The 16,582-nt window shown below is 43.9% G+C and overlaps 1 protein-coding gene across 1 annotated transcript in view; it reads right to left on the bottom strand.

Moving 5' to 3' along the window:
• LOC115156903 (double-stranded RNA-specific editase B2-like) overlaps nucleotides 1-16,582 on the bottom strand; it is a 34,657-nt gene continuing 18,075 nt past the window's right edge. The window contains exons 2-10 of the mRNA XM_029704700.1: nucleotides 11,912-12,001; nucleotides 10,530-11,689; nucleotides 7,034-7,151; nucleotides 5,565-5,733; nucleotides 3,411-3,562; nucleotides 3,049-3,217; nucleotides 2,187-2,368; nucleotides 1,619-1,800; nucleotides 1-375 (exon numbers count right to left, since the gene is read on the bottom strand). Of these exons, the coding sequence (XP_029560560.1) occupies nucleotides 193-375; nucleotides 1,619-1,800; nucleotides 2,187-2,368; nucleotides 3,049-3,217; nucleotides 3,411-3,562; nucleotides 5,565-5,733; nucleotides 7,034-7,151; nucleotides 10,530-11,689; nucleotides 11,912-12,001 (2,405 nt within the window). The 3' untranslated portion in view covers nucleotides 1-192. The remainder of the gene's footprint in view (nucleotides 376-1,618; nucleotides 1,801-2,186; nucleotides 2,369-3,048; nucleotides 3,218-3,410; nucleotides 3,563-5,564; nucleotides 5,734-7,033; nucleotides 7,152-10,529; nucleotides 11,690-11,911; nucleotides 12,002-16,582) is intronic.

Genomic DNA, 16,582 nt, shown 5'->3' with positions numbered 1-16,582 from the left:
TCAGCTTTCAATATACTTTGTATCCTTCATTTACTCAAATGTTTCCATTATTTTGGCGGGTTACCTGTACATGTGCTGTTCCTATTATGGTAACATTATAGGACCTCTATGGTCTTAGTGACCATGATAGGAAGAGCGCATGTGAGTGTGTGTGTGTGTGTGTGAGGGAATTGCTTCTTCTATAAGAACCCCTTACACGCTGCTCTGGAAGTGCTCCTGTTCTGGTGGTTTCCTGTTCCAGATGCCCAGGCCTGCCTCCTGCAGAGAGAGGACAAACTTCTGCTTGGCTCTCTGGTAGGCCCCTGCTGTCATCTTGGCTCCACAGTACGTCTTTATGGCCTTCTCGTCACCCAACACTTGTCCTGGCCTGCTCAGCTGAGGAGAGAGACAGCAACAATAGGAAAGGCTTGGGTTAATAAAACACCACCCAGACAGAATAAAAACTAATGAGCCAATCCAAACTGCAAACTTCAACAGCTGGGCTATCTTCCCCCACTTACATTTCACCAAACAAATTAACATTCCACGGGCTTTGCTTTATTTTCTTTCTCTCTGTCTCTCTCTCTGTCTCTCTCTCTGTCTCTCTCTCTGTCTCTGCCTCTCTCTCGTTCTCTCTGTCCCTGTCTCTCTCTGTCTCTGCCTCTCTCTCTCTGTCTCTCTCTCTCTGTCCGTCTCTCTCTCTGTCTCTGTGTCTCTCTCTGTCTCTCTTTCTCTCTCTGTCCCTGTCTCTCTGCCTCTCTGTCTCTCTCTCTCTGTCCCTGTCTCTCTGTCTGCCTCTCTCTGTCTCTCTCTGTCTCTGCCTCTCTGTCTCTCTGTCTCTGCCTCTCTGTCTCTGCCTCTCTCTCTCTCTGTCTCTCTGCCTCTGTCTGTCTCTGCCTCTGTCTGTCTCTCTGCCTCTGTCTGTCTCACACATATTTAATGGAGTACAGCCAGGATGTATTAGTAGATTACTGTTTATTCTTGCATGTGATACTGAGTGCAGGAAGCCTTTTCTGTGGGAAGCTATTCAAATGCTTTTCTAAATAATTATGACTCTCTACTGTCATCAAAATGGAACCACTGACATTTGGAACAATGGAACGCACCGGCATACATATTTAATTTCACATTGGAAATGAAACTGTACTTTAAAAACATATTCATAATGAGGAGTGTTAAATGGAGACAGAAATGCTTGGTGAGCCAGCAGAGTGCAATTGAACAAAGATGGATGGCATCTCCATTGTAAGTATGGCCTTTTCCACTATCAGCAGTAGGCAAATAGTTTGTTAATACCTCTCTCCTCACTGCAGTAATACAAAAGATCACATGCCTTAGTTCCAATACATACATTAGAGCTTCTGCTTACAGCATAATAGAAGTATCAATGGATGGCATTGTAAAACATAAGTATCAAAGTGTGGACTCAGGGTTGCCAGTGTGGGTTTCAGGCAGTGGTGGCTGGTGGCTCAGAGGACAGTCTCACAGTAATGTCTGGAACGGAATTAATGGAACGGCATCCTGTTTGATACCCTTCTATTTATGCCATTCCAGCTATTACTATGAGCCGTACTCCTCTCACCAGCCTCCACTGGTTCTGGGTAAAGCATACTGAATAGCTCCCCTGTTCATGACTAACCTGGTGGTGTAGTCTCTCCCAACGAGTGAAGAGGGATCTCTTGCAGAGTCTGGATGGTGTTCCTGAGTCTTTCCTCCTGCCTGTAGAGGTATCCAGCACCTCCAGCTCCCCGTCTCCAGCACTCCAGTTCACACTGAACCTGGGGGACTTCCCTGGCTGCCGACCCTCACTGCTGCTGAGGCCTGGAGACCACACAGAGTCCAGACTGGGGTCAGGAAGGAGAGCAGAGAGGTACAGGTACGTACTTAACATGCACTCTTCAGATACCACATCATGAGCCAGCACAGAGGCATAGTGGAAGAGACAGGACCATGAAGACCATCTGGAAGAACAAGGTGTTTGTCCTGGAACAGAGTCACGCTCAGGTGGTCTTCACCGTAGGGAACCTCTCCCCCAGACAAGGTAACAGAATGACCTCATGACCTTTCCTTTCCTTCTAACATTTCTCTTTGTCAAGTCTCTCACCCTGGGTTACTGCCGAATGACTCCTGGACAAGTAATGTGAACCTAAATACTGTATCTGAAGTAACCATACCATGTTATCATCTCTTAGATCTGGGTGACTTACAGCCGAGGAGTAGCCTGTTGTGTCTATAGGAGGAGGACATGGGGGCGATGTGCCCCATGCGTCGTGCCATGGTCCTTCCCAGGTGACCCGTGTGGCACAGGCTGCCCACAGTGAGGCTGTGGAGGTACACTGGCTCCACCAGGTGAGACAGGAGAGAGCCCTGGAGACCTAGAACATTCCACCTGGAGATACAAGCAATAAGGCTAGAGATCAAGCAGGACTAGGAGCTGCATCCCAAATGGCAGCCTGTTCCCTATATAGTGCACTACTTTTGACCAGAGCCACTGGGTCCTGGTCAAAAGTTTATTTTATTTTAATTTCACTTTTATTTAACCAGGTAGGCTAGTTGAGAACAAGTTCTCATTTGCAACTGCAACTTGGCCAAGATAAAGCATAGCAATTCGACACATACAACAACACAGAGTTACACATGGAATAAACAAAACATACAGTCAATAATACAGTAGAACAAAAGAAAACAAAAGGTATATTTACAGTGAGTGCAAATGAGGTAAGTTAAGGCAATAAATAGGCCATGGTGGCGAAGTAATTACAATATAGCAATTAAACACTGGAATGGTAGATGTGCAGAAGATGAATGTGCAAGTAGAGATACTGGGGTGCAAAGGAGCAAGATAAATAAATACAGTATGGGGATGAGGTAGGTAGATAGATGGGCTGTTTACAGATGGGCTATGTACAGGTGCAGTGATCTGTGCACTATATAGGGAAATGGGTGCCATTTGAGACACAAGCCTGGAACATTACAATTGGAACAAAGGGAGAGAGACAAGCCCCCTTTGTTCAGTATGTTATACGTTTGTGACTCAGTGAAAGTCGTCACTGTCTAGCTGGTGCTCACCTGGCCATTTTATCTGTGCAGGACATGGTGACAGGAGGTTCCCTCGGCAACCCCCTGTCCCATTTCTGATTGGCTCTCCGTACGCTGACAGGAAGTGTACCCTCACCGCCTTCCATCTTCATCCTCAGATGGCAGCGTAACTTCCTTACAAATCTGTGCCAGCTGTGGTCTGAGGGAGTAGACAACTGATGTAGCACCAAAAAATGCAAAGCTGCTCTACGAACCTCAATACAGGCAGATCATTTTAAAGTATAGTGTTTTAAAGCATTATTTTAATGTAACTGTAGATTCTGCTTAATTCAGTCTTGTCGACTGCGAGTATGAAGGAAATAAATTGAAATAAAAATGTTGACATTTCTTACGTGTAGCTGTTACCTCGTAGGGGCAATTGAGGCGTGCGTCCCCACAGGGCGATGAGCTCACATACATATGGAACAGAATACCATCTCTCAGTCTGTACCCAGACTCTTTGTCTCGCACAAAGATTGACTGCTCCAAACTGTCTGGCCGGTTACTAAACAAGGAAATTATGTTCTTCTGATCATTCTGAGTATGAACTTTCAAATACATTGTCACGTGTAGCCTAATCACCCAGATACATCTACACTATATACACAAAAGTATGAGGACACCCCTTCAAATTAGTGGATTCGTCTATTTCAGCCACTTCCGTTGCTGACAGGTGTATACAATCAAAAACACCCATGCAATCTCCATCGAGAAACATTGGCAGTAGAATGGCCTTACTGAAGAGCTCAGTGACTTTCAACTTGGCACAGTCATAGGATGTCACCTTTCCAACAAGTCAGTTCGTCAAATTTCCACCCTGCTAGAGCTGCTCCGGTCAACTGTAAGTGCTGTTATTGTGAAGTGGAAACGTCTAGGAGCAACAACGGCTCAGCCGCGAAGTGGTAGGCCACACAAGCTCACAGAACAGGACCACCGAGTGCTGAAGCGTATAGCGCATAAAAATCATCTGTCCTCGGTTGCAACACTCACTACCAAGTTCCAAACTACCTCTGGAAGTAACGTCAGCAATAGAACTGTTCGTCGGGAGCTTCATGAAATGGGTTTGTGGAAGTGTGTTCTTTGGAGTGATGAATCACGCTTCACCATCTGGCATTCCGACGGACAAATCTGGGTTTGGTGGATGCCAGGAGAACGCTTCCTGCCTCGATTCATTGTGCCAACTGTAAAGTTTTGTGGAGGAGGAATAATGGTCTGGCGTTGTTTTTCATGGTTTGGGCTAGGCCCCTTAGTTCCAGTGAAGTGAAATCTTAACACTACAGCATACAATGACATTCTACACCATTCTGTGCTTCCAACTTTGTGGCAACAGTTTGGGGAAGGCCTTTCCTGTTTCAGTATGATAATGCCCCTGTGCCCAAGCAAGGTTAATACAAAAATGGTTTGTCGATATCGGTGTTGAAGAACTTGACTGGCCTGCATAGAGCCCTGACCTCAACCCCATCGAACACCTTTGGGATGAATTGGAACGCCGACTGCGAACCAGGCCTATTTGTCCAACAAAAACCTCACTAATGCTCTTGTGGCTGAATGGAAGCAAGTCCCTTCAGCAATGTTCCAACATCTAGTGGAAAGCCTTGCCAGAAGAGTGGAGGTTGTTATAGCAATGAAGGGGGGACCAACTGTATATTAACGCCCATGATTTTGGAATGAGATGTTCGACGAGCAGGTGTCCACATGCTTTTGGTCATGTAGTGTATTTTGAGATGAAAAGGGTGTTTTATGTTAAACATTTCTCTACTTCAATCATCCTCGTGCACTGACGTTGATGGGAACACGTTTAGTTACTCAGGGCTTTTAGTACAATGTGTTAATCAAGAATCAAAATTGATTCTTGAGTGATGGGGCACGGGCATAAAATAACATTTACAAGTGGCTCTTTTTAAAATGGCACCAAAACATCAGTGCAGATAGGTAATAGCTGATATAAAATGTTTCACTTGCAACTTCAATGTAAAAGTATACAAGCAAAGATTCTTCAACTTCGTCCTCAGGGTTGAGGCCTTGGCTATGTCCCAAATGACACCCTATTCCCTTTATAGTGCACTACTTTTTACCAGAGCCCAGAACCCTGTTCAAAAGTAGTGCACTATGTAAAGAATCGGGTGCCATTTAGGATGCATTTCCTTGTGTAAAGATACAGTATATGACAGTATATATACAGTATATTACAGTACAGTATATAGTATATAATTAAGCAATAAGGGCTGAGGAGTGTGGTATATGGCCAATATACAACGGCTAAGGGCTGTTCTTACATATGACGCAGCACGGAGTGCCTGGACACAGCCCTTAGCCGTGATATATTGGCCATATATCACAAACCCCCGAGGCGCCTTATTGCTATTATAAACTGGTTACCAATGTAATTAGAGCAGTAAATAGAACTGTTTTGTCATACCCGTGGTTTATGGTCTGATATGCCATGGCTGTTATCCAATCAGCATTCAGGGCACAAACCACCCAGTTTATAATATACAGTATATTACCAGAGGAAGAGCTCTAGTTGGCTGTAGAGGAAGCGGAGGAAAGCCCTCCTGGTGATGACCTCAGCATGGCAGTCATTAACCGTCCGTCCCTGGTCACTGACACACACTCCACTGAAACACTTGGTCCCTGTCCCCAGAGACACCACCTGGCCTCGTCTAACATCAAATCCTGGGCAGGGAACAATACACAACATTTCTTACTAACCAACATCAAACAAAACTGCACAGTACACTTATACAACAGATTTGAGAGTGTTGCCCGTGTCCCAAATGGCACCCTATTCCCTATATAATGCCTTTTTTTTAACTTCTTTGGAGCCCATGGGTCCTGGCCAAAAGTAGTGCACTACATAGGGAATAGAATAGGGTGCATGCCAACGCTTGTCTTTTTGGATATCAGTTTCAGTAACTTGGCCTCAGACAGGAAATGTCCTTACAAACAACTTAATCTAATTCATTTTGTATTTTTTATTTGACCTTTATTTAACTAGGCAAGTCGGTTAAGAACAAATTCTTATTTTACAATGACGTCCTACCCCGACCAAACCTTCCCCTAACCCGACAGTGGGCCAATTGTGCACCGCCCTATGGGACTCCCGATCACGGCTGGTTGTGAAACAGCCCGGGATCGAACCAGGGTCTGTAGTGACACCTCTAGCACTGAGATGCTGTGCCCCTCGGGAGCCCAAAATTAAAATATCACTGTACTAGACTAAGATGGCTAAATAAATGATTCTGAGTAAGAAATGACTAACGGGACAGAATATAACACACCAGTGTCCTACTAATTTATTTATTTAACCTTTATTTAACCAGGTAAGACCCAACAGCTATGTCTTATCTCATCAATGGTGATGGTGTAAAGTTGCATCTTGTGTTGCTGAGCAACTGCTTATTTTCTTGTGAGATGTTCTATATGAATGAAAGTCTGGGAGGGATTCCTATTGTATTCACTGCCTTTTGGGACGGCAATACCTGTGAAGCGCTGTGCCCATAGGAATAGAATGAATAGAATTCATTGTAATTCTATGGTTTTGCCCACTCTCTCATCTTAGGTATTCTATAAGATCCAAGGAGCTCTACTGTCTGAGAGTTTCCTAGATGTTCAGGTTTGCGAATAACCAAACCATGCTGGCTTCAACCGAAGTCACTAATATACACTCCCAGTTGACTGGCAGACTGTTGATGTGGGAATGTCACACACAGGCATATAAAGGCCTATATTCAAAGGCATTTCAATAATTTACGACTTTACGACATTTTGATGCTGGTATCTACAGTTGTATTAAAGAGATGCACCATTTCTTTTTAATTTTGACTTGTAAAATATTTAAATGTGGTATTAAAAGTGTAATTCTGGTTGCCTTCCAAACGGCACCCTGTACCCTACATAATGCAATACTTGACCCGAGCTGGTTAAAAGTAGAGTACTAATATAAGTATAGGGAATAGGGTTCCGTTTGGCCTACCTCTGGTCATTACGATGCCTGCCAGTACTTTGTGACGGCTGTGGGAGGCAGGGCAGTAACAGTCAGCTAGCTGACTGTGTTTCTCTCTCACCAAGTGGAAGATTGACTCTGCGAAGGACTGCAATCACATACGTTAACGGATTACTTCCAAATCATACAGGCAATGGTCAAGATAACAGCTGTATTCACATCTACATAAACAGACAGTAGAGCAAACAAAAGTTTGCCCGTTAGTTGCTAAGTCAATATCACAGTCACCAAAACAACCAGATAATAGTTGTCATGCATCATCAGGTGTGGTGGATGTGCCGCAAGCATGCGTCCCATATGGGCTTTGGTCAAAAGTAGTGCATTATATAGGAAATAGGGTGTCATTTGGGACGCACACTGTGGCAGTGCTTTCAATGACTCTGACAGAGGTTTCTTCTCTGTCAACTCTCCCTGAGACATACAGTATTAGATTAGCATTATATTGAGAGTATATCTGGGAATGATGAGACTATATTGACAATATTTAGTAGTTAATAAAAAAAAAAGGCTAACTCATCCACTTAATTTACATAACTTCAATGATCATATATATATATTATCATCCCACCCGTGCCCTGATATCAAGCTTGGAGAGATGACTAGAAAGGGGAAATGATATTGTTTAAATGACGATGGGACAAGGTCATGCGCAATGATGCGTAATTAGCGTATTAAATAGTTATTAATATGCTCTTCACACCTCCTCTTAATTTCAGTCTCCTTCAGTCTGGGGCTCCTCCTTGATCCCCAATAGGCTGTGATGATAATGTTCATCCTACAGTCTCACTGTGACACCGGCACATTTTAGGCTTATAATCCCTTTGAAACATTGTGTGTTTTTCTCATGGGTTGTTGCATTGGATTCACCAATTTATTCTGCATACGCTGATACAACCATTCATCTGTGTGTTTAACAGGGGCTGAGTCAGAGTGTTGTTTGTGAGACAATAGCGGATCCCGTAAACGGTTCTTCTTACAAAAATGTGTGGAAAGTCCGAACGGTTTGAGCTACAAACTATTGTAATCCATCTCTCACGGAGACACATGTATCCTGCTTTGCACTATCACAAGCCACACAAGAGTCAATAGAAGGTACTCTTTGAAGACTATCTTAAAGATATCTCCTGGCGCCCCCGACAAGCACAAATTTTGCTGATAAATACTTTGTTGAGGGAAAAAGTACTTGATACGATTGAGATATGTTGTTGTCTCACCTAGCTATCTTAACAAGAATGCACTAATTGTAATTCGCTCTAGATAAGAATGTCTGCTAAATGACTAAAATGTAACATGTAGAAGGTAAGGGGTTCTTCTACATAGAAGGTCATAGGAAATCCCAGGATTTGTGTCTATAATTGTAACGGCTGTTGCAGGGAGTAGACCAAGGCGCAGCGTGTTGAGTGCTCATCATGTATTTATTGACTGAGAACACATAAACAAAGAAACAAAAACCGACAGCCAAACAGTCCTGTCAGGTTAGCAACACTAAACAGAAATTAACCACCCACAAAACCCAAAGGAAAACAGGCTGCCTAAGTATGGCTCCCAACCAGAGACAACGATATACTTTTTAAGGTCCCTGATTGAGAACCATACCAGGACAAAACAAAGAAATACAAAACATAGAAAAATTGACATAGAATGCCCACCCTAGTCACACCCTGGCCCTCTCTATGGCCAGGGTGTGACAATAATACTGTAATAAGTTCACACAGTTGCTGTAACAAACTCCAAATCCACACAGCTGTCACAGAGCAAACAATTTATGTACTTATGGCCTCCTTATAAATATTTTTTATCAGGTTTTTGCTTGGCAGACCTTTTTTTAATTGCCACTTGTCAATACAACTCATGAATAAAGCTGTTAATGTCCAACTGCCTTCTTGTAGCCCTGTTTGTCCTGAAAATAAAATGGTAAAACGCTTCAATGTGAGACTACATATGAGGGCAGAGCAAGCAGATATAAAAAATATATATATTTTTTGGAGGGAAAAAAAGAGGAGTACACATTATTCTATGGGTGAATATAAAAACGTTTTTGAAAAAGCTCATTTGAAAAGAAAAAATGTTTGTTAAGTCAATGTATTTATTGGTTTCTTTTCATTTTTATAAGGGATAAAATGCAATGAATTTTAGGTTATTTATTGCAATTTACCGATTTTTAAGGTTTGGTGTGGGGTGGGGTCACAAGAAATTCTTGGCAAAAAGATTTGGTCCTCAGAACTTCAGGTAAAAAATATTTGGGACCCACTAAAAAAGTCTGAAACCTACTGTTTTAAAGCATGGCAAAAGATGACAAGAAGAGCAGCCCAGACATAACAGGGTTGTGAAGATGCTGTGGTTGGGCATGGCAAAAGATGCATCCCAGACATAACAGGGTTGTGAAGATGCTGTGGTTGGGCATGGCAAAAGATGCAGCCCAGACATAACAGGGTTGTGAAGATGCTGTGGTTGGGCATGGCAAAAGATGCAGCCCAGACATAACAGGGTTGTGAAGATGCTGTGGTTGGGCATGGCAAAAGATGCAGCCCAGACATAACAGGGTTGTGAAGATGCTGTGGTTGGGCATGGCAAAAGATGCATCCCAGACATAACAGGGTTGTGAAGATGCTGTGGTTGGGCATGGCAAAAGATGCAGCCCAGACATAACAGGGTTGTGAAGATGCTGTGGTTGGGCATGGCAAAAGATGCATCCCAGACATAACAGGGTTGTGAAGATGCTGTGGTTGGGCATGGCAAAAGATGCAGCCCAGACATAACAGGGTTGTGAAGATGCTGTGGTTGGGCATGGCAAAAGATGCAGCCCAGACATAACAGGGTTGTGAAGATGCTGTGGTTGGGCATGGCAAAAGATGCAGCCCAGACATAACAGGGTTGTGAAGATGCTGTGGTTGGGCATGGCAAAAGATGCAGCCCAGACATAACAGGGTTGTGAAGATGCTGTGGTTGGGCATGGCAAAAGATGCAGCCCAGACATAACAGGGTTGTGAAGATGCTGTGGTTGGGCATGCAAGCCAGGATAGTGTTTAGTCCCGAGGCTCCTGGACATGAAATGCATATTGATACGATACACTCCATTTGGTGGCAGTCTGAGCACCTCTTAGATATATTCAGTATGACCATTTAGAAGATGGAATGGATGGCAATGCTGCAGCTATGGAGGCAATGGACAGGGCATGTTCAATAACCCTGTTCAACCTGGGCACTTCAATGAGGATGTGAATGAAATGGAGGAATCAAAAACTTGATGCACTGTGATTTTATATCCAAATTACAGCAAATTGAAACACTGCATCTCAACATTGTCATTGTTTTAAAAAAGACATTGAACAGCAAGCAAGGCTTGGTACTGATTGCAACATGAACTGAGATTGAAGAATTCTCCCCCATAGCTAGACAAAACAGAGTTAGGATTATGGTTAAACTCAGAACTCATACAGTAAGTCAGTGAAGGTAAGGTACCCACCTGAGGTAGCTGAGAGCTCTTGGCCCAGCTGGCAGTATGGCTGATGCTAGTCTCAGGCCCCAGACTGATGTTAAACAGGTCCTGTAGGGCTGAGGCTGCTACCTGGGCTTGAGCCAGTCTCTTACTGCGCCCACAGCCCTCAAATATCCTCCCATCCACCCTCACTGCCATCACAAAGCTCCTGATCGGCCTGCCCCGCACTCTCTCCATCAGGCAGACGTACCTCAGGCCTGGCCTTAACTCATTGAGCAGAGCCACAGGCCTCAGCTCCTCAACAATGGAGGAACCGATCCTCTGCCTCTTCTGATTGGCTGAGGACATCAGGCCAAGGGTCAGGCATACTACTCTCCCATGGTTACAAATGCTGGAGAGCAACTCCTGTCCCTTTCCCTCTGTCCTGTGGCTGTGGTACAGGAGTTGTGTATCTCCCTGCGCTGGTGGCTCCTCAAACGGCAACTCCTTTCCGTCTGTCCTGTGGTAAAGGAATTGGTCTTCATTTGCTTCTGGCTCAAACTCCTTGAAGAGCGTGTCAGGGACGAGAACGGCCTGGTCTGAGGTGAAGTCTGTTGGTGCTGTGGTGTTGATAAAATTTAGGTTTCCCATGGTGATGTGAGCCTGAGGGGCGTTGGGGAACTGGATGAAGGACCTAAGAGCCATCTCTGCTGCCCTCATCTTAGCCTTCTTCTTGGTGGGGCCTCGGCCCTCGAACCTGAGACCGTTCACCTCTACTCCTACAGCGAACACAGGGGCGTGAACTGGCCCTGTCCAGGATGCTATCTCATACTGTAGACCTGGTCTCAGCTCGTTCAACTGCACCAGGGCGTTCTTCTTTGTGACAGACCAGGAAGTCCTCATTGTCTTCCGACAGGTTGAGTCACTCCCACGTGATGCTCCTCCCTCAACCGACAGTGCAGACGGAGTCGTGGCGCTATCTGACGTGAGACAATGGGCCGTCCTCTTACAGATCAACTGGAGTTCATAGAGAAGACTGTCTTTTCCTTCCCCCAATGGCTGCTTCCTCTGTAGAGCAGTGGTCCTGGAGAGCCCTCTGGAGATGTCAGTGTAAAGAGTTGATTGATGATGTGCAGGTTGTCGTATGGTGGAATAGTCCACTTGGTTTCTGCAATGACGATTCTCCTTCACCTCAGCGCTGCTGCTATCTGTTCCCCAATTAAGACAAGAACAAACATAGCTGAGGAAACCGCTATTAAGTTTCACATTATGTTGATGAGATTTTTAAGAAAAGGCCAAACTATCGAAATGGGAAAGCTTAGCAAAAGGTGTAAATTGAAAGTATAAACTGATACATTGCTGGTGTGCTACTCTGATTGAAATGTGGTGTGAGTGAATAGCACGGAAAGGGAAATACATGAATCAATTACTTGAAGTGTCTCCATCGTCTTTTGATGTTGTTGTCACAGTATCTCTAATCTTCATAGGGCTGATGAAGGATGACAGCATACTGGTTCTCTCTGAAACACAACAACAGAGACAGACAGTTACTGGGGAATCCACACAAAACATTACAAAACCCCAGGCGAAACCCCAGACATGTTTATTCTTTTATTCATTTATTTTATTTATTTAACCTTTATTTAACTAGGCAAGTCAGTTAAGAACAAATTCTCATTTACATTGACGGCCTACCAAAAGGCAAAAGACCTCCTACGGGGACGGGAGCTGGGATAAAAAAAAAATTACAAATACATTTTAAATATAAAAGATAAAAATGTATGTATATATATATAAAAATATATATATATAATTATTTTTAAATAATACAAATAAATAAATAAATAACATATAAACAGAGGACAAAACACACATCACGACAAGAGAGACAACACAACACTACATAAAGAGAGACCTAAGACAACAACATAGCAAGGCAGCAACACATGACAAGACAGCATGGTAGCAACACAACATGACAACAACATGGTAGCAACACAACATGGTAGCAGCACAAAACATGGTACACACATTATTGGCACAGACAACAGCACAAAGGGCAAGAAGGTAGAGACAACAATACATCACGCAAAGCAGCCACAACTGTCAGTAAGAGTGTCCAATATTGAGTCTTTGAATTAAGAGATTGAGATAAAACTGTCCAGTTTGAGTGTTTGTTGCCGCTCGTTCCAGTCGCAAGCTGCAGCGAACTGAAAAGACGAGCGACCCAGGGATGTGTGTGCTTTGGGGACCTTTAACAGAATGTGGAGGATGAGGGCTGCAGTAGATATCTCAGATAGGGGGGAGTGAGGCCTAAGAGGGTTTTATAAATAAGCATCAACCAGTGGGTCTTGCGACGGGTATACTGATATGACCAGTTTACAGAGGAGTATAGAGTGCAGTGATGTGTTCTATGAGGAGCATTGGTGGCAAATCTGATGGCCGAATGGTAAAGAACATCTAGCCGCTCGAGAGCACCATTACCTGCCGATCTATAAATTATGTCTCCGTAACCTAGCATGGGTAGGATGGTCATCTGAATCAGGGTTAGTTTGGCAGCTGGGGTGAAAGAGGAGCGATTACGATAGAGGAAACCAAGTCTAGATTTAACTTTAGCCTGCAGCTTTGATATGTGCTGAGAGAAGGACAGTGTACCATCTAGTGTACCGTCTAGCCATACTTGTATGAGGTGACTACCTCAAGCTCTAAACCCTCAGCGGTAGTAATCCCACCTGTGGGGAGAGGGGCATTCTTCTTACCAAACCACATTACCTTTGTTTTAGAGGTGTTCAGAACAAGGTTAAGGGTAGAGAAAGCTTGTTGGACACTAAGAAATCTTTGTTGTAGAGCATTTAACACAACATCCGGGGAGGGGCCAGATGAGTATAAGACTGTATCATCTGCATATAAATGGATAAGAGAGCTTCCTACTGCCTGAGCAATGTTGTTGATGTAAATTGAGAAGAGCGTGGGGCCTAGGATTGAGCCTTGGTGACAGGCAGTGGCTGAGACAGCAGATTTTCTGACTTTATTCACTGCACTCTTTGAGAGAGGTAGTTAGCAAACCAGGCCAAAGACCCCTTAGAGACACCAATATTCCTTAGCCGGCCCACAAGAACGGAATGGTCTACTGTATCAAAAGCTTTGTCCAAGTCAATAAAAATTAGCGGCACAACATTGCTTAGAATCAAGGGCAATGGTGACATCATTGAGGACCATTAAGGTTGCAGTGACACATCCATAACCTGAGCGGAAACCAGATTGCATACCAGAGAGAATACTATAGACATCAAGAAATCCAGTCAGTTGATTATTGACAAGTTTTTCCAACACTTTTGATTAACAGGGCAACATAGAAATAGGCCTATTACAGTTAGGATCAGCTTGATCTTCCCCTTTAAATAAAGGACGAACCGTGGCTGCCTTCCAAGCAATGGGAACCTCCCCATAAAGGAGAGACAGGCTTGGTGAAGATCGGGGCAGCAACCTTAAAGAAGAAAGGGTCTAAACCATCTGACCCAGATGTTTTTTTGGAGTCAAGTTTCAGGAGCTCCTCTAGCACCTCTGACTCAGTGACTGCCTGCAGGGAGAACCTTTGTAGCGGGGCAGGGGAAAAAGAGGGAGAAGCATCGGGGATAGTCACATTAAAAGGGGTGGGAGATGAGGAAATGTTGGACGGGCAAAGAGGCATGGCTGAGTCAAATAGGAATCCTGACTTAATGAGTGATTAAAGAGCTCAGCCATGTGCTTCTTGTCAGTAACAACCATATCATCAACTTTAAGGGACATGGGCAGCTGTGAGGAGGAGGGTTTATTCTCCAGGTCTTAGCCCATTTTCCAGAACTTCTTGGGGTTAGACCCACAGAGAGAGAACTGCTCCTTAAAGTAACTAACTTTGGCCTTCCGGATAGCCTGAGTGCACTTATTTCTCATTTGCCTGAACGAGAGCCAGTCAGCCTGAGTATGTGTGTTGAGCCTTTCACCAAATGCAACTCTTGAGGTGGAGTAACTCTGCAAGATCACGGTCGAACCAGGGGCTGAACCTGTTTTTAATTCTCATTTTCTTTATGGGGGCATTTGTTAACAATACCACTGAAAATATCAAAAAAGAAGGTCCAAGTGTCTTCGACAGAGGGGGATCAAGCTGATTCTACCCCATTTTACAGAGGCCAGTTCATGAAGGAAGGCTTGCTCATTAAAGTTTTTTAGCAAGCGTCTATGATAAATCAGGACAGGTCGTTTCACTGAGCAGCCATTACGAACACAGGCTGTAAAACAGTGATCACTAAGGTCATTACAGAAAACACCAGACTGATCGCTATTAGGATTATTTGTGAGGATAACATCAAGAAGAGTAGCCTTTTCTGGCTGTTTGGAGTCATACCTTGTGGGATTGGTAATAATCTGAGAAAGATTTAGGGAGTCCCATTACTTTAGGACTTGGTCTGGTGGTTTAAGCATGTCCCAGTTTAGGTCATCTAGCAGGACAAATTCAGACTTGGTATAAGGGGCCAGAAGAGAGCTTAGGGCATGTAGGGTACAGGCCGGTGCTGATAGAGGACGATAGCACCCAGCAACAGTCAACAAAGAGCTATTTGAAAGTTTAATACTTAAAACCAACAAATCAAATTGTTTGGGGACAGACTTGGTGGAAACAACTGAGCATTGAAGGTGATCCTTGGTAAAGAGTGCCACTCCCCCACCTTTGGAAGATCTGTTTTGCCGAAAAAGATTATAACCAGAAAGGTTAACATTAGTATTCAAAACACTCTTTCTTAACCACGTCTCAGTAATGACCAACACATCTGGATTGGAGCTCTGAACCCACACTTTCAATTTATCCATTTTAGGCAATAAGCTTCTAGTGTTAACGTGCAGAAAACCCAGGCTTTTACGAGAGCAGAAATCAGTGAAGCAGATATCAGAGCACAAGTCAGAATTGGGGCTAGCAACTGTAGATGGGCCAGGGTGTACATGCACATTTCCAGATATCATCAACAGTAATACAATCAAGGCACGGCAGAGGACAGGGAGAGCTCTGCAGTGCTGATTTATGACATCTGAATGTGCATCAGATGGCAACAAGATCATATTGTACAGCAGTTTCATCAGGTAACATGAATACAAAGCCGGCAAGAGGTGTTTAGAATGGGATAGGAGGCCAAAAGTCTGTGTAACCAATAGAAAGTCAGAGTCCTGAGTGTGGGAACAAACATAGTCTGTCCCATGGTTGGGTAAACAAAGTTTGTAGTCAACAAAGTATGCAGGGGTCATGAAGGCAAATAGCAAAATAGCAAAATGCACAAGAAAAAAATCTAATATATAATGACTTGGGGCTAGCCATTGTAAGTTCAGAGTCACTCGGGGGGGGGGGCAACCAGACAGGGGGAGACTGGCCAGGGCAGACGGTGAACAGATCGCCAGGCGGAATCCAAGCAGCAGTGCAGCAGGCAACAGGAGTAGGTGTCACCCACTTGGGAGAAGCTTTTATTTCTGGAGGCAGATTTCTTGTAGAAAATGCCAGTGGATGGTCTTTGAACAGCAGGAGGGGGCGTCAAGGCCTCTTGATCTGGGTGGGGTAGCCTGCCATTTGTTGGGCTCAAAGGCTTCGACACCTCTCGCTTCACACGTCAGTGCTAATTGAAGTTGTATCTCTTTGTCCTAGCACAGCTTGGTAGCCTGAGCATTCAGTCCTTATTAAGTAAAATATATAATTGTAATGTATTTTTTCTTCTTGGCTTTTGAAAGTAAAAAAAATGCTTCAGACTAAGCATTACTCACCCAACTCCAGATTGGATGGGGTTTTCAGGTCTCTGCTTGTTTGCCAGAGCCAGCAAATTTTGATGTATAGTTTGGGAATAATAATCCTTGAGTGTAGGAAGCATTCCAAGGAATTCCATCCAAAATCAGGTTGTAGTTTTGGAGTTTTGATTTGGAGGGAAGGTTATGTTGTTTAGGGTAGCATGTTGTTTAGCATCCTGAACTCTAAATCTATCTATTTTTAAAAACATCTCTCTCTGGGGATCCTGTGGCAATGTGTTAACCCACATTAGAGTATATTACGCGACCATTATGTCATCTCCAAATAGTTTTTGTCATGA

The sequence above is a fragment of the Salmo trutta genome, chromosome 21 (assembly GCF_901001165.1).
Source record: "Salmo trutta chromosome 21, fSalTru1.1, whole genome shotgun sequence".
Classification (NCBI taxonomy): domain Eukaryota; kingdom Metazoa; phylum Chordata; class Actinopteri; order Salmoniformes; family Salmonidae; genus Salmo; species Salmo trutta.
The sequence above is the reverse complement of the archived record's forward strand: the minus strand, read 5'-3'. Positions and strand labels throughout refer to the sequence as shown.